The following is a 25,622-nucleotide window of genomic DNA, read 5'->3' on the forward strand; positions in this document are numbered from 1 at the left end:
CTTTAGGGTGTCAATATGCAATTATTTACAGACAGTTGGGTTTCTCGAATTCCGAGGTAAATTTACTATAATTTCTGGACTATAATATTGAACAAACAATACAGAATCTTCAGTTATCAGTTAATTTCACATTCATATGTATTCAAACGTCTCCCATGTGATCCTACCACAACAAAGCAAATCTCACGAACCATAAAGAGTATGGACTCGTGTACATGCCAGCGAAAGATTAATTTGAATTTAATTAAATACTTCAGGTGCTCTCGGAATATAAATACACATTCCAGTATTACCAGGAAATTCTTGAAGATCAAATAACTATTGTGAGCAATTCCCAAGTGTACCATCATTGGTATAAAATACTCTGTTATAGAAAATAATTCGAAGAAACATTTAAAAATTTATGTACGTAGATAGTACAAACGTGCTTCATAAAAATGCTTTGAAGAGGAGAACAATTCATTTCTGATATAAAATAATTAGAGCAATGGCAATTACTACCAATTGCGGACAATTGCTAATAAACTTTAACATATATAGTACAGCCGAACAATTTTTATGCATATGCCTTTTCAGTCTGTATCCAAATTTACAAAATTATTTCCCAAAAAAAATGCTCTCACTCAAAAACCGTATGGTCGTCATGAATATACAAAGAGTATCAATTATCAAGTTCATCCAAATGTGACCAAATAATTTTAGGGTTTTTTATGAAGAAGTCATAAAATGCCGTTGTTTGACTACACACTTAATGCGTTACGGAAACAGGAACTAAACAATAATGAAAAAAAAACCTTTTCCTCTATTGTGACTTTGCACAAATTTACGATAGAAAGTTTCTAATGGTATTGTACTGGCTGACTCTGTTGTTATATGTTATTGCATGCTGATGTACCATACATCGAAGGGGATCTGGGAGAAAAATTCTAAACTATATTATTAAAAATAACAAATATTGAAAATAAGTAGTAAGATAGGCTGTGTTGGCAACATTCCTGACTTGGGTAAAATTTGATAAAAAATTATATACCTAATAACTATTCTATTTTTTTTTTTCTTCTTGACTTTGATTTTCAATACCAAAAATTATATACCTGATAATATTCTATTTTTTTTCTTCTTGATTTTGATTTTCAATGCCATAACTTTTAACTTATAGATTTTATTGTAATCTGATTGTTATAAAAAAAACTGATAACAATGTATTTTTACAAAAATTTAAAATTTCAATTGAGTACGATATAAAAATTTAGAATAGAATATTTAAAAAAAGTGTTCAAATACTTTATAAGCTCTAAAAATAGAATAAAAATTAAAAAGAACTAAGTAAAGTAAACTGTACATGAATGTGCGATGATCTTAGATTTTTTCTGCCAGTTTTTAAAAATCAGCATCACAGTATATTGTGAGGTTATAAAAGAAAGTAAACTTTAGTGAGAGAACTATTAATTTTTTTTAGTCAGTTTCTCAAAAAAATCTGAATCGCAGTGACTTGAGTAATCAAGATTTTACACCTTAAATTATAAAAATCTAGAATTTTTCACCAAAAATACTTATTATCATGAAATTGAGTAAAATAGTGATTTCACGATAAGATTGATTGTTAACCAAATTATTCGTTGTACAGTAAAAAAATATTACTTATAAATAGTAAACTAACTAATCAATATTACTATTTGATAGAATTTTGCAAATTTATCAAAGTAAATAAAATTTTATAAATTTTATTCAAGAAAAGTGCAATATTTTATTGCTCTTTCCCTCTGCTCATTTTAAAATTCTGGAACCACTTTTGTAAAAGTTTGGCAGTTCTTTTACAGAAATATTAGATAAAGTAAAAGAAAAATAATTCATACATTCGTTCTTTGAAATTGTACTCTCAAAGAAATCATAATTATAACATAAGCCTTTCCTTTATAATTTCTTTTCCTTTAATCTCAATTTAAAAAAAAGGCCATTATGTTTGCATGAAATTGAAAAGCTTTCATTACCATAGTTACAATATCCGAATTTTTCACGACAAGTTATATGGTAATCAAATATTTAGTTACAAAACTGCAAAAAAATGTTGCTTAGAAACAGTGATATCTAACAAATTAGTATTAAAATTTAATAGAAATATGAATATTTTATAGACACAACTTGAAATATAATAAAATGATTGAATTCAATGTTTTTTATTTGCAACTCTCCAGTTAAGGACATTTAGCAAAGTTGTGGAATTTACAATTGTCAGCCGTAAAGGGGCATTGTATACTATAGTGAGATGTTGAAAAAACAACTCAATAGTTGTTTTTCCAATCGTTATAATATTAACATTATTTCAATGATAATAATATAAAATTAACTAGTTTTTTATAAATAATAATTAGGTTCAATAATTTATTGCTAGATCTAATATGGTTAAAGTGAAAATAGAACTTCTCCGGTACGCATCAGTATTACAGAAATTCTAATAATAAAAATATCTCAATTATAAAGTTAGAAACCACAAAGTTCATAAGTATCATCCCAACAGCTCAAAAACTATTAAGTACCCACTGCTAGCTGTTCAAAAATATATAGATTTTTTTTATTGCCTTTAAGAATGTTGCACAATATGAACACTGGCGCTCCCACTATTATCGATGCATCACACGCATTCCAATAGAAAGAAGAATGCACTTACGAAGGACAAAGAACGAAAAAAAAATCCAAATGTATTTAGATGAATGCACAACACATGCCAATAGCAAAATGTTCCTTTCTCTAGTTACATAAAAATTTTATTTATTAACAAGTAATGCCTCCAGTATTTTGAAGCAAGGTAATGATTATATCTTATCTATTTTGATCCATTAGGCAATATAATATTTGAAGACAACATAGTGTAAATTTAACTAGCAAAAAAATAAAATGTTTTTTTGTTTTACAAACATATTTTTAACACACCGAATAATAAGATAAAATCTACAGAAAAATTACTGAACAAAAACTTACTTTGATCTTACGCACTTTTTTACTGTATTTTTCTCCAACCGACACTAGACGTATAGGAACTTTCAATTAACAAGTTTAGCAAAAAAAAAAAAAACATGCATTTCTCTCAGCGAATGACTTTTCAATTTTCTTTCATTTCTGTATAAAAAAATGTGAAAATCTTTTACACACGACCTACATGTGATATAAATATCACCGTATAATCAATTTGACTCTTTCCACGATTTAAAAGAAAATTACAGGATTTAGAAGAAAATTGTATGAAAAGAAATTTATGAAGGAAAGACTCATGTTATAATTATGATTTCTTTAAGAGTACAATTTCAAACAACAAATGTGTGAATATTCTCTGTAATAGTTTTCCAACACCTGTATAATACCAATTATAATCATTGAGATGAGCACACATATCAAAAGAGTAATAATTTCTATCTGGATCAGGTCGCAATTAGAAATATAAATAAGCCATAGGCGATGTAATTTACATTGATAACGTATGATATTGAACGGCATTCTACCGTTAAAATTTACATTTTCTCATTATATGCGAGAACTCTTGATATCTGATATTCTGGAATGTCGTAACATTACGGAGAGCATCTTAAAAAACCGAGTTTATGAAAAAAAAAATTATATGCAAAATTTCACACTAAAATAGAATGATAGAGCATTGTTTGGAATACGCTTTTTTATTACGTTGTTGTAACCGTGAATATAATAAAATAATCATATATAGATAATATATGACCAGGCAACATATTTGAAATAATTTGATTCTATTTGCCAAAATTTCTTCCTGCTCTTTTTTTATTCAGTATTTAAAAACGAGCTGCTGCTACTTTTTATAATTTTTTTTGTTAGCGAAATAGTCAATTTATAATTTAACAGTGTGAATAAAAAAGAACCTTATTAAAACTACAGATACATAAATGTTAAACGATATAATACAGTTCTCTGTTTTCCTTTAGTAGTTTAACAAAATAAATTCGCTATTTGATTTTAATCTTCACATTTTTTACATTCTGTTTTCTATCAGTTTTATTTTAAGTGATTTAATATACGAAATACATATAAAACGTTTTTAAGCAACAAAAATTCAATACTTAAAAAAAAGTAAAATTAATATTCTTTACATCGAGTTTATAATGGACAAAAATGTATAGAGCAAATTTGCTCCAAGTTAGATTTTAGTGTGTCATGATATTTGCAATATAAAAACAAATGAATGTATAGAAAAATATCTCATATAATCTATTCTAATAAAATCATCGTAGGATAATAAAGTATTGAGTTTAAATTAAATATAAATAGTTATTTATGGAATGCGCTCCAATCTATCTTTAAATTAAAACAACCAAAAATTTATTTTCAAATTATTTTACAAATTTAATTGTGCTAGAGCATCGACATGCACTAGATTTTCTAATAATTTGTTTATAAATAATTAACTTTGATATGTATAAAAGCAATTGACTACGACTTGTTTCTTCAAAATATATGTGGATGTAGGGTTACCATATATTTTTCAGATTTAAATTTTAATTGTAGCTAAAATTCTTAAGCTCACTTAAATACTTGAAATAAATAACTAACGTTGCATTTCAGTTTATATAATTCTTAGAAATATAGAGATAAGATCCTTCATTCTTACTCCGCTTGATTAACTTTTGTTTAACAACTTTTCATTAAAATATAAGTAAACGTCGTCGTTTATGAATTTATATTATCAATTTATAAGCTCTTATATATTTTGCCTACAAAATACGAATAATGAAGATAACAGTAATTATAATAATGTATTTTAAAACATTTGAAATTCCTTAAATATTAGGTAAGAGAAGTACCAGCAATTTGGACCAATAGATGATTCAATTTTTATGCAGAAAATAAATAAATAAATTTTAAAAATTCGGGACGATCCGGGATAAAAAAAAACTAAACCCGTAACAAAAATTGCTTTTAGAAAAATCCGGAATCCAAGATGGAAATCCACGATTGTTTCGGCCAATCGTATTGGTAACCTTTTCGCATGTCAATTATATAAAAACAATTGACTACGATTTATCAACAACCATATATGTAATATATACATAACCAAAAAGTAAGTATCATAATAATAATATAATTTCTCACATAATTTCTTTAATAATACGTACTCTTAGAGTAAGTAAGGACCCCAATCTGTGTGCGAAATCTTTGAAGGATAATCTTTTATTCACATCCTGGTTTTGTTCTTCAGAATTGTTTCCGCTGCCACTGTTTCTCGTATTCTTTGGTTGACCCATGATGGAAAATGTTCACACAGAACACATAACTAAGTTTTCACTTTTTTCACAGAGTTTATTACAAGTTTTGATAACATCTTTCACAATTTGTTAAATAACCGATTAATAAGAAATTTTCTTGGAATTATTGAATATAACAAAAAATTTAATCATAAACCCATATGCTTCTGGAACAATACGAAAACGTGAATCATTTGTTTTGAACATTAAACGTCGATTCATTTGTTTAAACAAATGTATCGCGTGAAATATACAGATAGCCAGAAATAACAATGTGAACTAGATATATATCTAGACATCTGTTATAAAACTAGTTGCAAGTGGCATTTTGCCTTAAGGCAAGTTGGACTAACGTATACATAATCGATAACAATTGATATTCAGCTATTTAGATAAAACCAACTGTTATAATATCTTTAATTGCATAAATTAAATTAATCCGTTTAACACAATTCGTGTCATCTAGTTCTTGTTTTAAATGGATTTTTAAGTGTGAATGTCAACTGCAATCAGTAGCATTTGTAGCTACCTGCAAAGCACTATAGAACGTACATATGATTCGGCATAGACTCTGATTAAAATCGCTCAACCTCACGGCGAAATTTTATGCTTTGAAGATTTTTTATAATTCTATAAAAATCTCTAAGACTATGAAATCTATCGTAATACCAAATTTCATGAAAATCGTAAAAAAAAGTTTCGACGATTACGAAGAAAGTCTGGACCGAAAGCTAATCAATACGATTCCCAAAAACAATATCTTTTGAACAGTTTTTGAATTTTTAAAAAATATTAAAAATTGTGGGCCGCAACGTGGACGGAATTTTTTTTACTGAATTCCAAAAATAAAAATTTTGTTACATAAATTGTAATTAAAAACCTAATTATATTTTTAATGCAATTTTTTATGTTTATTTATTTACTATGTGTTGTTTTTAGTTAGAAATTTAATATAATACATTTATTTATATTGTTACTAGTTAGAAATTTATATATAATTATTTATATCTTGAAGATCATGTGCATGTTTTATATAATTGAAAAAAAAATTAAATTTAAATTTTTTTTTTTAAATAACAGATCTTCAATTTTCATAATTCATATATATTTCATCTTCTATTTCTTTAAGATTTACGAATCATCAATTGGACATACCATGTTATTCAATCTCACTATTTTTTTCAATAAATAGAATGATGTGCGGATAACAACCATATTGAAGTTTATACAATTATTGCCTGCCGATCTGATGGTACTATTCCAGTAATTATCTTTACTTTGTAACAATAAACAACTTACAAAAACTAGCCTTCGGTTAAGAAGTGCCTTTTGCGAAAACTGGTTTCAGAGTTGTACTAAAAACTGCGTCGGGCGTACAAAAAAATGAATAAGTCCGACGTTTGTATGCGCAGTGATATATTTTCAATACAAAACGGTAATAATAATAAAACAGAATGGTAATAAAACTTTGAATAAAATTCTTGTAAGTAATTGATTTGAAAAACCAAGTGATTATTTTGTGTCTCCTAAAATTTATCCATCGACCTAATTCTAAATGTTTCCAAGGCAAGGTATAAAATAGCATGGAATCCTTGATGAGCTACATGTCTCTTCAATATTTTATTCATCAAAAATGCGTTACATGTTTTTGCTGCTCGCGTCATTCCATGCAGGAAACTATTACACACAGAAATAGCATCAAACGTTATTTTTTCATGCCGAGAGATCGTTAAATTGAAAAATGCTTTCTATTAGAAAAGCTATCTATGTGCACCAAGCGATAATACATCTTATAATTATATAAGAGAAGGTAATTGATAGGTTTCTTACGAAATTAAGGGGCACAACTAGTGTGAAATTTTCAAAAAATCGAATTTTCAATTTTTCCATATTTCGATAGGTTATACCTTTAAAAATAACATACCAAAATTTTAAATCGATATCTAAAATAGTTTTTGAGTCACAGCCATTTAAAGAGTATACATATAGTATATAGTATAATGATCATTTTATCTTTAAACGCGTTTTTCTCGAAACAGCATTTTCCGAATTTGCTGCAGCGATTACTCAAAAACAAATGATCCGATCAATACCCATTTTTTTTTACATGTTCTATATATAGTTCTTCGTAAAATGAACTATCGATTTTTTGATCTGATCAAATATCGAATTTTGGCAGTCCAAAAACGACCAAAATTTTGGATAAAATTCGACGTTTTTTTAAAAAAACGCCGTCATTTTGTCAATTTTTTATTTTTTTTCTTTATCGTAGTTTATTTTACAGATAATATTATCTAGTTTAACGTTTTTTTTTTAATTTCATCCACGTAGAAGGCCGGAATCACTGCAGCAGTGAAGGGCATTTTTTTGTCGCGCCGTTGGAGATCGACGATAACTTAAAAAGTATTTAATCTTTTTCTTCAAAAATTTTACTATGTATTCTTAAAACATGTATAAATGAATTCCTAAAATTTTGAAATGATTGATAAAGTAGTTTTTTTAATATAAATTCCCAAAAAGCACCTTTTTTTAGGCGGTTACACTAGTTATGCCCCTTAATACGTATTTGCTACACCCTCTTATTGCAAATCGTTGTTATTAATGTTTCAGTTAGTAAGTACTTTTGGTTTGGAAAAAACTTCAGTCAGTATGTCTAAAATGTCGATAAAGAAAATATAAAGAAATATTTTTTCAATATCATTCACAAACACGTTTGTGTTCAAAATATAGATGAAAAATTTCTAAAACTTTTTCCACATGTTTCTTATTAAAATCCTTTCCTTTTGCCAATTGCCTAACTTTTAGAAAGTCCAATTTAGCATTGGCCATAAAACTCTCAATTTCCACAAGTGCATCCGTAACATAATCCACATCCTCTGTAGCAGTGTTTTCCAACTTTTCATGGGTCACGCCCCACCTTAAGAAAAATTGTGACGCTCATATAAAATTTTTGACTTTCAAAAATGATTTAGTTTCTTAATAATATAAAAGATAAGCCTTTAGAAATCATATTTAATAAATAATAATAAATAATAATAAATAATAATAAATATCAAATTGTGATCAAAACTTCATAAGTGAAATATGTTATAAAAATTGAAATTCAAATTCAAATTAATTCCATTTTTCTTACTTTTCGAAAAAAGAGGTTTGTTTTTGCCAGATAATACGACCTGCTGATTTTATGATTTCTGGAAGTTTTTTGGCATTTCCTAAACGTTTTCTCAAACGCGGCTGCACCGATTTCAGAAGTTGATTACACGTAAAGTAATATATTGATTTCTATTATATATTAATTATTATATATCACTTTTAGTCTCTATATCATTGAGTCTATATTATATATTACTCTTAGTCTATATATCATTGAAGTCATTGAATCTAAAATTTTCATGTAAAAGTACTCAGTAATTATTACAATACGTTATAAGACTTAATCTAATGATATGATACATAACCTATGAATTATCTACCATAGTATTATATCATACTATACTATTATATATCATAGATAATCTAACTATAATCTATCATTCCGTGAGATACCTAAACCATCAATTTTTATCCTCACAAATGATGTAATATCGATAGATTATGATCTGAATATTAACTTTACTATATACGTATAACATACACACTACATACCCTTTTATCCGTTATAAACCTTACTTTATAACCTATATTTTACCTACACTATATTTATACCTTACGCCCTACCTCACCATATTATCACTTTATTATCTATTGTCTCTACTTATCTATTGGCTATACCGGGAATTGAACCCGGGACCTCCGCGTGGCAGTCGAGCCTCTTAACCACTACTCTATTGGGTCCCCAACTAACAATATATTAAGGAACGTACTGTTTTTTCCGCGGTTCCTTTACTAATTAATACTAAGGTGACGCGACGACACGCGAAAAAAAACGACCAATCGTAGCGACACGGTGGTGCAATGGTTAAGGTCGTAGCCTGTCACGCGGCGGACCGGGGTTCGATTCCCGGTAAATGTAAAAATAGTTTGTAAGAGATATTAGTGTAAGATAATAAATATTAGGCGGTTTAGATATAAGATGTAGGGATGATCGTATACGGTGTGGTGGAAATAAAGCGTACTAATATAGTAGTTGTAAGGCTAAACTGACATAGAATGTAATGTTTAGGCATACGTAAGGCTATACACATACACGAAAAACACTTATGATGGGGTTATCGTATAAGAAATGCAAAAGTTATATAGATTTAATTTATAAATATTTTTTTCTACTTTAGAAATATATATCTAGGTAGTAAAGAATTTTCAATTTGCCTCCCTGAATTTGAAAATTACCCTCCTATGGAACGTGCGCCCAATGTTGGAAACTACTGCTCAGAAGTATATATCTCCTCTATAAAACGAATTTAGTATCGTTTGATTGCTCACGAATACATTAAAGTTCCTTTAAAAAATTCGTTAGTGTGCTTTTACCGATGTGCGTGTTATGTAAATAATCGTGTTTCAATGTAATTTAAAAATAGCATTTCAAAAGAACATGCACCGTCGATAGTTGAAACATCATATGACATGAAAGTGTTCTGGATGCTCTATTTATATTATGAAAGAACCAAACATTATCTGTGCGATTCGATTATTGGACGAAAAACGTGGGCTGTTTCTGCAGTCAAACAGTTTATTGAAAAAACAGAAAACATCAATAGATTAGATAAAAACAAACGTCTGGCAAATCAGACAGGCTTAAATTACTTGACCCGTGAGGTCCTTGTGAGTTCGGTATTTGAAGATCAAAACTTGTGAATTATTCCAAGTTCTCATTTTACATTATGAAAGAACCCAACAGCATTTGTGCAATTGGAATATTGAAAGAAAAATGCGGGTTATTTCTGCAGTTAAAAATTTTAACAGAAAACAAGTAATAATTGGGTAAAAAAACGAACGTCTGGCAAATTAGGCGGACCCAAATTATTTGTACATTAGATCCTCGCGAGTACGATATTTGACAAAATTTTGAATGCTACCAAATTCTTAATTTATATTAAAAAAAAAGATATACAAAGACGAATGGTATTTACTTCCCGAAGGAGGTGTTTTGCTTTCATAAAAAAATCCGATTCGCTAATTTTATGTTTTCTCGACGTTTCAAGCCATTCTGAATCGAATGAGACCAAATTTGGAAAGAGTATGTGTGTGTGTATGTGAACAGATATTTTGCCGTAAATCGACGTTTTCTCAAAAGCGGTTGGTTCAATTAAAAAAAAATTAAAATCCATTCGATCTATGTCGATGAGGTCTATTGTTTCTCACTTTTGTGCGATTATCGGCCAAGCCGTTTCTTTCTAATTTGGAAAAAAGTGTTAAACTTTTCATCCACATTTCAGCTCATACTACGGAATCGATTTTAAAAAAGAAAAAACTGTTCGATAGATATTAGTTGGGAATGATACTGATTAGTTTTAGGTGAAAATCTGCCGAGCCGTTTCCTTGTAATTAACTGTTGAAAAAAAAATTTAAGCCGATTTTTATGGAACTTTTTTTGGCGATATATATCATGGTCTTATAAAACCTACTGAAAAACTACGGCGTTACAAGTAGTTTAATTTTAAAAATTCATCAAAGTTTGAGAAAATGAGTAGTTTTTTGACGTGTGTTAAAATTAAAATTAGACAATTTACTTGGTATAACGATAGAGTACTTGGTTTTAATGAACATACTAAACTATTAAAGTCCTACGGAAAATGGTTCAATTATAAAAATGATTGATTTTTGAAAATTTGCCTTTAAAAAATACTCCGAGTTAACGTGTTCGTTCGTTTTCAATTATGTGTAATAAATCCACTCGGAATACTTTTAATCACTCATAAATTAATTTATTTTTTATTGATTAAGTCGATTATTTACACATATCGGGAAGTCATATAACTTGCCTCAAGGCAAAATACTAATACCAACTAGTTTGTTATTGCAATTTACAAAAATTATAAAAAAGAAAATTAGGGACCAAGAAAGAGTCCTATTTTTTAATTCATTTTTATTAGTGAATTTAAAGACCATATAATGATAGTTAAATGACATATGATAAAAATATAGCAATAGCAGAAGTATTCAAAGTTTTACTCCTACTTATTCTAAGTTTTTATAGTTCATTATAAAAAATGATGATGACACGTGTCATTTTCAAGATAATCCACACAGATTATGAGTTGTAAAAAACAAATTATCATTATTGTATATCATTTTGTATTTGCCAGATAATGTCTATCATATTGTGGAAATCACAAAATCCACACTGGATTTTAGAGTATACACCGTTACTAAACATTTATTTTTAAAAATTGGAAAAAATATTTCTGGTCGATTCTCGATCATTCCCAAGAGACAGCGACACACATTTATATCAAATTCTTGTGTGTTTTATTGCTAAATCAATAGATTTGGCACATAAATCAATTTACCACGATGTTAACATGATGGAAATCGCATTGTATATAGTTTCTGTTCAGTACATTAAGATTTATTAAGTGAAAGGATTTGTTTCATGTCATGATAATGCAAAAAGAGGAAACATCAACTGAAATTGAAACTAGGTTACTGTGCCTTCTGGAACGTTACAATCGATGCGCTTGTCAACTTCGTTTAGAGAAGGCAAATGCGACAGATTTTCTCTTTAATAACGCTTAATTCCATATAATTTCAGAGCAACAAAAAAGAGCATCGACAAAAGACTGAATAGAAAAAATTATATCAAAGTAAATCATAGTAACATAGAAACAAATTATATCATAGTAAAAAAAAAAGGAAAAAAATTCCTCACAACCTATGTCTTAAAAAAATCTGCCCTCACAACCTGCTTCAAAATTTGAAGTCTTCTTCAAAACTTTAAGGATCTTAGTGGAATTCTTACAATACCAATTATATTCACATAGCTGACTAAAACATGATTTATAGTAAAATTAATACATTATAACAACAAACTTTGTTTCAAACCCCGAAACTTTAGGTGTACAGGTAACCCCTTTATAACAAGGTAGTTATAGGGAATGCAATAACGGTATACCGGTATACCGCCCAATTTTTATGTTTGTACAAGTAACTTTAAATTTTATTGGCATTTTTTAAAGATAATATCAATACCGGTATTTTACCGGTATACCGGTTTTATAAGCCAAAAATATCGAAATATCGGTATTGAATTTTTTTATTAGTATTGCATTCCCTAGTAGTTACAATCCAAAATATTAGTGTTATGCGAATCCGTGTTATATGGGACAAAGAATTAGTACAGACAGAGGGTTACGTCCCAAGAATTCAATGCTACATATCATCATTTTATAATAAATATTGTTATAATAATTAATTTTTTAAAGAAGTAATATACATTACATCAATTATAATACTTTATTTTTCATCATAACTAATTGTTAAATGCTATCCAACAAAATCCTTTATTTTTTTAAAGATATCTTCAACCTCTGAGAAGTTTTCTGTACTACCTCCAAATCTGTGCATTATTTTTTGCAAAAAATTGTTATTTACTATTAATTGCTTTATGAAAAATGATATTTATATATTTAACACATACAAAATTATCTTTATTAAACTGTTATGCTCATTTTATTTGAAGGATCTTTATTTAAAAAATATGATATATATTGTCCGATAATCGTAGAATTTTTTGTCGATAGAACGTACGCGCTCGAATAATAAATCAAATTAGTTATCTTTTTAGCTAGTTTCACGACATTTATTGAGCTATTGTACGGCGATATTACTAATTTTAGATAAGATGAAGTTTGATTTTCATAGGTTTTAATATATTTCTATTTCTATTACGGTTTTGCCTAATTCTCAAACCGTGTTATAGCGAACCCGTGCTTTAAAAGTACCGTGTTATAACAAACCCGTAACTTAAAAGTACCGTGTTATGAGGGGAATGATCTTAATTCCTAAACCGTGTTAGAGCAAATCCGTGTTATAGATGTACCGTGTTATGCGTGGGTTATCTGTATAGTAAATTTTGCATGAAAGTCATAAAAAAAACTGATTTTATGTATAACTATGATATTAATCATTCAAAAATAAATTTGCTCTCTTTGTAATAAAAATATCAAGATAGTCATTTCAAAACTTTAAGAATCTTTGGATAAGATTCACCTTATCGATTTCTTTACATAACCACTTGTATTTTTCCAAAACAGTCCAAATCCTAATAGCTTATATTAACTGAATAACATCTGCAAACAAAACTGTAAACAAATTTCTACAGAATCGTTTAAAGCATGTGTAAATTGAAACACTTGTATATGCACTACAAACAATGTCTTGGAATTATTTTTAGCAATAGAGCACAAATGCTGTGACAAGCAGCAAATATTAGAAAACGCAGAAAATAATATTAGACGCTAATTATATTAGGAAGAAAATTAAGTTAGCATAGAAGTCACGTAATTGGTTCTGTCTCTTCAAAGAACTGACGTCAAAAGACTCATTAAAAATTGAAATGACGACGGACTTTTGCATTCAATCTGCTTTATTATTTTTTAATTAAGTCTGATTCGAAGCTACCGTATTTTAAAATGGACACGAAAGGAAAAATAGATCAAGGAAAATGGACAATTTAAAATTAAATGAAGATTATTGGATTGATTTATTGAAGCTCCTGCATTTTTATAAAACAAATGCACCACACAATTGATAGTATAAAATCTATAAAATGCAACATCTGAAAACCGAGGTCCTTAAAGTAATGATACAGCAGAAACCATTTATATTTTAAAGAAAAAAATAGCAAATATCGATATTTGTTGTACATAAAGGATCTGATCGTGATTCCATACAGAATTGGCCCCACCCTGGGCCACCATTTAAATGATTTTGATGCCATTTAAAAGCTTTTTTGAAAAAATTCGATATACTAATTTTCAACGACCTAGCTTATCATTTGGTCATTGATATCATTGAAAATATGCAAAATTGGCCCTTTTTTTCAGAGTCGCTTTTTGACAGAAAAAGATATCGTCAAACAAATAACGTCATTCTATTCACATCGGTGTGGACTATATTATTAATAACCAATATTGTTGAATAATTATTTGTTAGTCTATGAAAAAGTGAAAATATTTGTTTGTTTCAAATTTTTGGATAGCGCGGTTGTTTGGACAATTTTTAATTAGCATCGTTCAAAAGGCTATTTATTTATCTTATGCTGTGCAAAATTTAGTTTTAGTCCAAGAGGTCGAACACATTCAAAAGTTGAAAAAACCTGAGCAATATTTGCAATTTTAATGTAAGAATAGCAATGTTAAAATAAAAATAGTGCTCATTGAGAAGTAGCCTTCAAAATGATACTACTAAATGTAATTAATGTTTCAAAAAAAAATCTTGTACCCAGCTCATAACATGTTTTATATAAATCAAATTTAACTAGAAAAATTATTTGCATTGTAAAGAAAAAAAAATCAATTTTTCATATTTGTTGTATATTAAATTGTACTAGTCGAATTGCAACGTTAAAATAAAAACAGTGCTCATTGAAAAGTAGTTTTTAAAATGACACTATCAAATGTAATTAATGTTTCACAAAAAAAAATCTAACACTCAGCTCATAAAATTATATAAATCGTAAATTAACTAGCAAATTATGAATAATTGATTTTTGTTCAATGTAACACAAATTCTGGTACATTTTCTACGTATTATCATAATATCAATGATTCTATTAAATACCATAGTATTCAGAATATTACACAAATTACAATTCTTGTTGCCAAAAATTCACTAAAATGTTCAATCAAATTCCACACAACATGTATTCAAAAACTCACAACAATTATATTAACAAACTCAACGATAGTTCACATCATTTGTTTTTTTTATTATTATTAATATCCACAGAGTTTGCACGATTATTGAATCACATTTAAAATGATTTGATTATATCACATTTACCAAATCAATTTTATAATTAAATAAATAATTAAACAATCACTAAAATATCAATTTTAATTAAATAAAAAGTATGCCAAGGTTGATGGATTTGGCTTTATACGTTCACTAATAAAGTATATTTCACAAAATTTCAAATTTCATATATTTGTACACAATAAATAAATAGAATTTGTATACATCGAACATGTGTTATAACTCGCAACCGTTGTCAGACTAATCAACAAACGAATGTCACGCAAAAGCGTTTGGCTCCGAGAAGCCAGTGTCTGGCGGATTGCAGGTGAGGGCTTGGGCAATGTTTCCTCAAAGTAGAATTTACCTTTAGGAAAATGGTAAAATTGTGAAAAATGATCATTTTTAGATGCAAAATGTAAGTGATAATTGGGGTAGATTAAAAATATTATATTATTCTATTCGTATTTTTAACACGTCAATGGCGACGCTAATATTAGAAAAAAAATCACATGGCCAAGGTAACTTTATCGGATAATTTAGTTAAAAATGTACCAAGAAAATTCGATGTATCATAGAATTTTTTATACAATAATCACTGGAAAAACACTATTTTTATGGCACAAATATATGACTGACTTGGCCCTGTATTAAAACTTTTTTCTGGTACTATTAATTAGGTATGTCAGGCATATATGTCTGACATGACCTGTGCAGATCTTCTTATCGTCAGACACATAACTATGGCGCTTAAGGTGTTAAACAGGCTTTTAAAAAATAGTGCAACTTTTCTCAATTTGTGAATCCTTTTACTGACCATATTTATTTGGCAAACTTAAAAAAATATGTTTTTCACAAGTTGATTCTATATAAAATTTTCAAATTAAAACAGTATAAAATGACGAAATAATCCCTAAATATTATTGTTGTTCACTAATCTACAAAATTTATAATACGCATTTTGATTCTTACAAGAGAAAGATGTAGGCTTGCGAAATTATTTCTTCAAAATCATTATGAAAAATAATAACTATTAGATACCAATTGCATGAAAAAATACAGTTCAATTTATTTATTTTATTGTTCTTAAAATAGAACTTAAAAAATATGCAACTTTTGCAAGTTAAAAATGTTAATTTCACAATGTTAAGAATATATCAATATGAAAAGATTATTCTAGTTCAAATGTACCAAAAATTTTTTAAACCAACCAGAAATAAGGTATAATTGTTCACGAAGTTATAGTACAAAAATGAGGACTTGTGAAATATTTGCTCTCAGAAATTTCTGAGAGCAAATATTTCACAAGTCCTCATTTTTGTACCATAACTTCGTATACATTAATATATAAAATTTTTATAAAATAATCGATTACATTAGATAATTCAATTTTATTTAAAAAATGTGTTATTCTAGAACACCAGTTTCAAAAATTGCGCAATAAGTAAACTTCCATTTTGTGAATTCTCTTGAAGTTCTAGGAAGAATCATTAGATTTTATTTTCTCAGATGTACACTTATAATAAAAACTATTAATTCAGCTTATAGCATTTACTGACTGCTAAATAAATTAATTAATAAAAAAATTATAAATCTCGTGATAAATAATATTTATTAGATAATATTATATTTATCAATTCTATATAAAGTTTTCAAAATCAAAAGACAACGCATCAAAACTCAGAAAAAATAAGTAAATTTTGCACTAAAGTACAAATTTACTAAAAGTGTATGCTCATTTTGATTCAAAATAGCATTTTGTTGTGAAATATAAATATTTTTTATGTAAAACATGAAATGTCTAGAGAACGCAAGTTTATGATATTAATGTAAAATTCTGTAAAATTAATTCACAAATCTAGGTTGCTCATCAAAATCATACATTATAATCCATTTTTCCTGCAATGGTTAAATCAGTGGTTTAAAACCTTTTCGCGCCGAATATGATTTCGTTAATACTTGATATTATATCTGTCTACAAATAAATATACAATATTATGTAAAAACACAATAAAAATTATTTATAATAAATAATAATTATTTATTCGTTCATTTCTTTATATCATTTCAACATTTTTGGTCAATTTTCGAAAATAGCATTTTGGAAACAGATGTAATGCTCTCCTTGAAACATTCTTGGGTTCCACGACCCGCCCCACAGATTAGAAACCACGGGGTTAAATGCTCGACTCGCATATAAGAGGTACTGGGATCGAATTCCGTTACAATGTAAGAATTTGTTGTATACTTCAAAATATACTCTAGCAATGCTAAAGAATAGCATATTATATTGTTTATATCTTGGAATGCTGTATATAACATAATAATAACATTATATGTTAAATTAAAATCATTAAATAGAATAGATCCTCACAGCCCCAATATCAAGCAGTATGTATTTATTTTCACATATATATGTACATCTAGAATATGTCTCTAAGTAAAAAAAAACCTGCACGGGCATTGCTACATGCAATTGAGTAATAAATCAGCCCTATTAGATAAATTTTAATAATTAAATGATCAAGTATGGATGAATTATCTAGTGGGTTATCATATAAAAAAATCACGTAATGAGAAGTACGAGCACATCAGAACATTTATAGAATGAAAGTTCTTACCGTTGCTGAATATTAACACAAAAAAATTAAATAAAATAGTTAAGGTTCTATTTATATAAAACCTTATGATATAGTATTAGGCTATTAACATGTAAAAAGTACCAAATGCTTTAACAAAACCAATAAAAAATTCAATTTTTCCACTAACTCTCATACTATTACCTTAGCACAGGTAGGTAGAATTTGCGGACAGAGGTGAGTACGGAATCATCTTATCAACGAACTTGTACGGCAACGAGCCGAACAGAAACGCAAGAGGAAAGAAAGTGCAAAAACAATATAAAATAATGGCATCGTTCTCACGCGAACGAAAATTGTGATCAGGGAATAAATTTCACCATAATAAGATGAATTTTTGGCTCTGAATGAGGTTTCATAACTGAAATAATACATGACATAAATATTGATACTTTTTTTTGAGTTCAGAAATATAGCAGACAAATAATCAAGAGATTTTTTTATATATATAATTAATAGCAATCAGATCTCAATAGTTTTATTAGGTTATTGTGATGACCATTCTTCTTAACAACATCGCTTATTAAAAGACAACCCAATAGTTAAAATATTTAATTTTTTTTATTGTATAGAAAATTTTACACCTGTCCTGAAATGAACACGTAAAGCTGGAAAAAAGACTTCAATAATACAAAATCGTCTGATTATTGATAGAAAATTGACATATTTTAATTAACATGAATTTCTAATTCTCCATTTGATGTAAAAACATCAAGAATATCTCTAGTCTAATACCTAAGATATAATTTTAACTTCATGCAGCAAAGCCATGGAAAGACTATTGTAATTTTTAAGCATATTTAAATTTGTATTTCTAAGTGAAAATTTGGGATCATGGAGTTGGATATTGAAACTGAAACCTTGTGGTTGCAACGCTTAAGCTCTTATCACCAAAAGCCCGATATTTAATTCAATTCAAAATTAACCATCGACAGTTGACTTATCCTACTTTTGATGTTTTTGTTATTAGAGTATTTCTAATACTAAGAAACAATTTTAATTTCATGTTGCAAAGCCATAGAAGAGCTATTGATAAGATATTAAAGTTTACATTTTCAGGAGAAAACTTGGCATCATCGAGTTGGATATTGAAACTCTTTAATTTCATGGAAGCAATACGCTCACTTATAAACATATTTAGATTTATATTTTCAAGTGAAAACAATGCATCTTCAAGTTGTATATTGAAAATGGTGGGTTGCAACATATTTAAATTGATATTTTCAGGAGAAAACGTGACATCATCGAGTTGGATATTGAAACTCTTTAATTTCATGCAGTAAAGTCACGAAAGCAATATGTTCCCTTATAATCATATTTAGATTTATATTTTCAGGTGAAAACAAATCATCATCAAGTTGGATATTGAAATTGGTTAGTTGGAAAGCTCAAACTCTTATCACCTGCCTGGTATTTATTTCAGTGCAAAAATAGCCATCGAACAAATCATCAAGTGAAATAGAACAAATTGCTCCTCAATATTTCAGTTGATTTATAATATGTTTCATAGATCATTGTCTATGGTCTCGAATTATATACCTAAATGCATATTCGATTGATAGTTTTTAATTTTGTTTAATAATGTATACTATTTTAGAAGATATTTATATGTTCAGATATGAGTTAAGCTGTACAGCTTAGCAAGAGAATACAAATGCTATGGAATATCAATTCGTTAAATTTATACAACAACCTGATCAACAGAACACTTTAGCATAAGATTAAATTTATAAATATTCATTGAATAACAAGACAATCACAACAAATTATAAGTTTGAAAAAATTAAACAAAGAAATTGCTCCTCAAGTTTTAGCATTTCATAAATTGGTTCATAGATCATTGACTATGGTCTCGAATTACATACCCACATTTCATATTTGTTCAAAAACGTTTTTGATTATGTTTAATAAATAATAGATAATATTTTTGAAGATATTTATATGTTCTGTTATAGGCTAGGCTGTTCAGCAAAGAGAATAGAAATATAATTGAATATGATTTTGATAAACACATATATATATCAAACAATCTGATCAACAGAATACTTTAGCATTGAATTTATAAATAATCATCGATTAACAAAAGAATTTGCTTCATATAATATAACTGGAAGTATAAATATATGAGGAATTGATTTGTTTGATTGATTTGTGGTGGCACTCACATCATGAACCTGCCTTCGAGCAGACAACCATTTATTATTATTGTATAAATTAGTTGCCCTATAATAATTAGGGAATGATCTAAAATATGCAAGTGCTAGAAAAAGTGTATACATTATTTTTTGAACAAAATACTAAATATATTATATACTTCACACAATTACATTAATTTGTTAACCTTCCAATTGTAATTAGTTTTTGTAATTGTATTCTGTCACATCTGTGAAGGTAATGTTTTTTGAAATCCATATCTTTATTATTTACTGAGTAGAATGATTCTGTTAAATCCGGCTTCTTGTACAATACATTGACGTATTTTAAAATCTATTTTTAAGTATATTATATTCAAGATATAGCTCAAATTTTTATGTGTATTACTTCGGAAAATCCTCTTCATTTTCTGGGAAATTTATAATAAAATAATGACTATAAACTTAATGAATGTGCATATATTTGTAAGCAATTTAAGCTTTAAATTAAGTAGATGTTCCTGTCATATAGACGTCACTTTGACTAAAGCCCACATAAAACTGATAATAGTAAATTAACAATACACATCGTCAATAACTTAGGTAAACAATGAGATAAAGACTGTAATCATAATAAATATTGTTTATAACATTTCCCATCATACAATTGTACAACATACCTGATAATAACTCGACTCCGCCATCTTGCACGATATGTATCCAAAAAATTATATTTCTGCATTCATGATTGCACAAATAACTAAGACATAATTACACTATATAAAAATACTGCACTAGTATTATATTTAACAACATTAAAAATATCAAAAACTAATAATATACAATGTTAACAAATCACAAACACATCACGCATACAAAAACTATGAACAACGCGCACGACTGCTGGCAAGGCTTGATTCGATATATTCGGCCTGCAACAGGTATCGAAAGAAGAAATCGATATTATTTGAAAAAATATCGATGTTTTCGTACGATAAATGAAGTTTAGCGAAGGATAGAATTTTTTATACGAAGAATATATAATTTTAATATATTTCTTTATTATATTTATTCATTTTATAATCATTTTATTCCTTTTCAAGCTGGCAAAAGAAAAGGTTATAACTTCGTGCATATTTCGTGTATTTTCGGAAAACAAATACGCCTAGTTTTTGACATTTAACATATCACCTGTGAAGTTGTTTTAAAAATTAACTAGGCGTATAAAAATTAATAATTAAAAAGCAAATATTAAATTAATTAATGTTGATATTAAAGAAAATAGTAATTAAGCTCTAAAGGTTTTATATAACAACATTTTATATAAATCTACTAGCACTTGTGCAAAGTCACTCAACAGTGTCAAAACTTTGACATTTCTTCTTCTTGAAGAGACATTTTTATTTCAAAATCTGATTATTAGTACATATACTTATTTTGTAAAATATGACACCTTATTAATACGAAACCATGTAAAACTACAACTATTATATATATATATATATACGAGGTCTGTTCAAAAAGTACCCGGAATTTTCGTTTTTTCAAAAAAATATTTATTTATTCGTCTACATTAATGTGGTCCCCTTTCAAATAGTCCCCCCCAGATATAATACTTATGCCAGCGTTTTTTTCCAATTTTCGAAGCACCCTTGATATTCACTTTTTGATATGTCCTTGAGCACTCTCACGATTTTCTTCAATCGAGGAAAACCGCCGTCCTTTCATGGGTCTCTTCAACTTTGGGAATAGGAAAAAGTCACACGAGCCATATCTGGTGAATTTTTGCACTTTGCAACACTTTATTTCATTTTTACGCAAAATTTAATACAAATTCTTTGACTTTTCAATTCTTTCCATTGTAAAAATCGCCGAGCTCAGAAAAACACGTCGAACCTTAGCGACTACCACAGACAAAGTAAACAGTGAATATAGCTGAAAATTTCATCATACTTTAGGGGCATGTATACCACACAATAAAAAAATTTTTGACAATCAGACACTCCAGACCCGCGAAATTTAATTATAGTAATTCCGGGTACTTTTGAACACACCTCGTATATATATATTTATCTGCTGTTCTATGTCTGCTAAATTTTAACCAAACAAATTTCTCTCTTTACCCAAATCTACTGATTTTGAATTTTTTCTGAGCAATAAAATAGTTTATATAATATTGCATTTTTACAAATACCAAAATAATTAAACTAGTATATATGTCCTTTGATCATGACCTATCAAATTTAAAAAATGTGTTCTTTTTTACCCGAGGCTACTAACTTACTTGAATTCCTCCTAAAAAATAAAATAGTTTATAATAGTTTCATCAATAACATGGTTCATAGAATGTTTACATGAGCCATATAATTTTTCTTTTTAAATTTTAAAAATGTATTGATAACATTCACCCTGCTTTTGCAAAAATTTTAATTTCAAAACAAACACAGTCAAATTTTGATTCTTTTTATTGTTTTAACAAATTGAATGCATATTATAGTATAAATATTCATACATCGCTGTATTCAAAAAATATTCTTATGTTAGTTCCTTATTACAATATTTAAAAGAGATTCTTAGATGTAATAATGCTTATTAATATATTAAGTAATTCTAATATCACATAATTCGTCTTGAGAATTACATTCTTATTTCGATATATATTATATGAATTATATTAAGGCTAAGTATTAGCAACTTGAAAATGTTCAAAACAAATTCATGATAAGAACTTAATATTAAGATTGTTGTAACATTTTTTATGCAAACAGCATATAAAAACAAAAATCAATAAATGGCAAAGTCAACAGATACATCAACAATTATTATATAAAAATCTTCACATAATTGATATTTATCAGTCTTGCTTTAAATCAAATAGCACTGAAATAAATACATTATATTAATAATGTTGAATTTTAGTTTAAATAGACATGTTACTGATTTGTGGCAAAATTATGCATACAATATTTTACTTATAGTTCTCTTTTTATGAAGCAAATTATATTTTCAACAACAATATTTTTGATAGTTAAAAAAATCAAAATGGAAGATTGAAAGTGATGATAGTGGTTTCAATAATTACCACATCAGTAAATATTTAGCAGTCTTAAATTACCTTTTATAATAAATTCATATATATATATATTATATTATATATCTAATATATTTCATTCATAATCAACTTGGAAGACTACAGTACAATTTAATACGATGTAATTCAAATTCAAAATTAAATATTATCTAATGTCTTAGAATTATTCACACATAAGTTTTCAATTATTTAATTACACAAGTCAATTAAATTGAGAATATCTTTTATATAATTATATTATAAATATTAGAGTATTAGTTATAAGTAATTAGTTGAAGATTGAGCACATTACAAACTATTATAAATGTAGGATTATTTAGAATTAAATAAAAAAAACATGCTTTTAGGTAGATATCAAATTCTGTAGGCATATCTTAACATGCCATGCTAAACAAATAAAATCAGATTCTTTATCACGATACATAATCTGAACAATTATTTGAATTCTAAATAACCCACTTCCAATATTATAATTTAAATAGCTAGTTTTGCTTTTACCTAGTCAGTTAAGACAACAAATAGAACTAATTAGAATAAATATGCTTGTTGCTTCAATATGTATAAAAAAAATTCAGATGCAGATATATCATAATTCATTATAAAATATTTAATAAATAAGTAAAATGTTTATCAATTTCTCCTAAATTGCAATAAATATATTCATCAATAAAACAAATATATTCATCAATAATTATTAAGTAAGCAAGCCAAAATGCACATTATAAGTTTGCTTAGATTATACAAAATTTCAATTAAGTTAATATAAATTTAAAATAATTATTTATATGTAAAATATAGGAACAAATTGAATACATTATTACATACATAGTGTCTATTCTGAATAGAAGATTGAATAAAATTCTTTAAAGCAAAATATAAGTACACAATTTCTAAAATTCAATAAAAAATGATTTTTTCTCTATATAATTAAAGTTTCGCGCAATAGTAAGTATAAAAATAAGTCTTTAATTAAAATATTATTTAGCACTCACTCAAACCTATAAAAGGAAATGATCCTATACAATATGTACCTGTTCTAACAATCCTAAACCATTAGTCCTCGCATCATCACCTTGTTCCATTTGTTCTTTTAACATTTCTAACTCCCGAATTCCAGAAATTGTAACTTCATATTTATGTATCATAAGCGATCTATAAAAGTGAACTGCAAAGGCTAAAACACTATCAAAACGGGGATTAAAACAATGCAAGCAGACCAAGCTGCGACTGGACTTAGATCATAAAACTTCACCCAGCACAATATAGCAATCTCTAACAAAAACAGTAGTAGTCCCAATAAAGTAGAAAAGCCCAAGCCGTTTCTATGTACCAATGTAATCTTTCATGCGGTGATTCATTCACTAAATTAATACTGTGCAAATTACAAACGGCTTCAATATTTGGTAAAATACATGTGCTGATCATGAGAGCTAACATGTGTACAGCTACAAGTAAAGTTGTGCATATAGCAAATGCTATAAGCATTGCTTCTGGAACCTTGGATTCGGTATTGAGTTGTACTTCAACCATAGCTACCATAGCAAAACCGCTCAGTAAGGCTGAGGTTTTGCTGCTCGCTTTCAGCTTGGCTCTTGACAGCTGAAGTTTTCTCCAAGACAGGTAGTCAGGGGTATGAAGACAGTCGGGTGCTTCAGTTTGAGACATTCTGTAGATGGAAGGCCTTGTTGTTCTTTCCAATCCGTTATAATAAAATCCAATGAGCGATCTGCCGTGGCTCCCTATATGTAGGGAAATGATTCAACCTAAGGACTATTGCTATAGAAACAGAATACTGCATCCAACACAGGAATGAATTATGTGTGTTTAAATTACACAACGACATATTATTAATAATTATTAACACATATTACCATTTTATAACATGAATTATTTAAGTTTTTCATCCGTCACGATTAAATGGTATTTTAGCTTTGCACACACAATGATATTTTCCGTTACTACTTGCAAAAAGATCTTCGAAATGTCAATTTCCATGGTAAAATAAATACATATTTAAATAAAAGCTGCATATCTTGACACTGTCAAAGCAAGAGACTGACTGTTGGATAGTTGGAACCGAATGACAGCAGTTGCGCAAACAAAATTGACAGTGCTCTTGACTATGTAAATTTTTTATCTGCACGGATAATTTATCGAAATTGTATTCAAAATTTAAAAAAATCAATCATCTCTTATAAATCAAACAATTACCTTCTGCAGAATTCACATTTTCACTCACACAAGCTTCAAAATATGCAGAGAATGTTATTCATCATATAGCCATACATACCATAATTTTTCCTGACGACATTTTTCATATCGTTTCATTTATTTAGTCACTCATGTTTCAAATAAATATAAAATACATACAAATATTTTTTTTATATTTTTAGCTGAATTTATTTATTTTCAACTAAATAAAAATTTGACATAAATGACAAGAAAATCGATGACAACCACCCCTTTTTGACAGATTGCATCATTTCAAGTATTATACAATTGCACCAACATAAAAATAAACGTAGGGGTCTTCCACACACGTCCACTTGCAAATATACACCTGTCATGCACCTGTCCCACCTGTCCATACAATTATAATATA

At 27.7% G+C, this 25,622-nt stretch overlaps 2 protein-coding genes across 3 annotated transcripts in view; both read right to left on the reverse strand.

Annotated features, from left to right (window-relative positions):
• LOC113363382 (serine/threonine-protein kinase N-like) overlaps positions 1-20,819 on the reverse strand; it is a 35,728-nt gene extending 14,909 nt beyond the window's left edge. The window contains exon 1 of one of the 2 annotated variants that reach the window (XM_026605880.1): positions 20,610-20,819. In XM_026605880.1, the coding sequence (XP_026461665.1) occupies positions 20,610-20,633 (24 nt within the window). In that variant the 5' untranslated portion in view covers positions 20,634-20,819. Of the gene's footprint in view, positions 1-5,135; positions 5,339-20,609 lie in introns of those variants that run through there. The other variant, XM_026605878.1, reaches the window with a different exon arrangement.
• Positions 20,820-23,960: 3,141 nt separating this feature from the next.
• On the reverse strand, positions 23,961-24,685 carry LOC113363588 (calcium release-activated calcium channel protein 1-like). Its single transcript, XM_026606079.1, is given in 3 exon segments — positions 23,961-24,197; positions 24,200-24,331; positions 24,334-24,685. Coding segments are annotated over 3 exon segments (645 nt in total). The 3' UTR covers positions 23,961-24,036.
• Between the last annotated feature and the right edge of the window lie 937 nt (positions 24,686-25,622).

The sequence above is a fragment of the Ctenocephalides felis genome, unplaced genomic scaffold (genome assembly GCF_003426905.1).
Source record: "Ctenocephalides felis isolate EL2017-DRISC unplaced genomic scaffold, ASM342690v1 CF-g0.4_SCAFFOLD_00845, whole genome shotgun sequence".
Classification (NCBI taxonomy): Eukaryota; Metazoa; Arthropoda; class Insecta; order Siphonaptera; family Pulicidae; genus Ctenocephalides; species Ctenocephalides felis.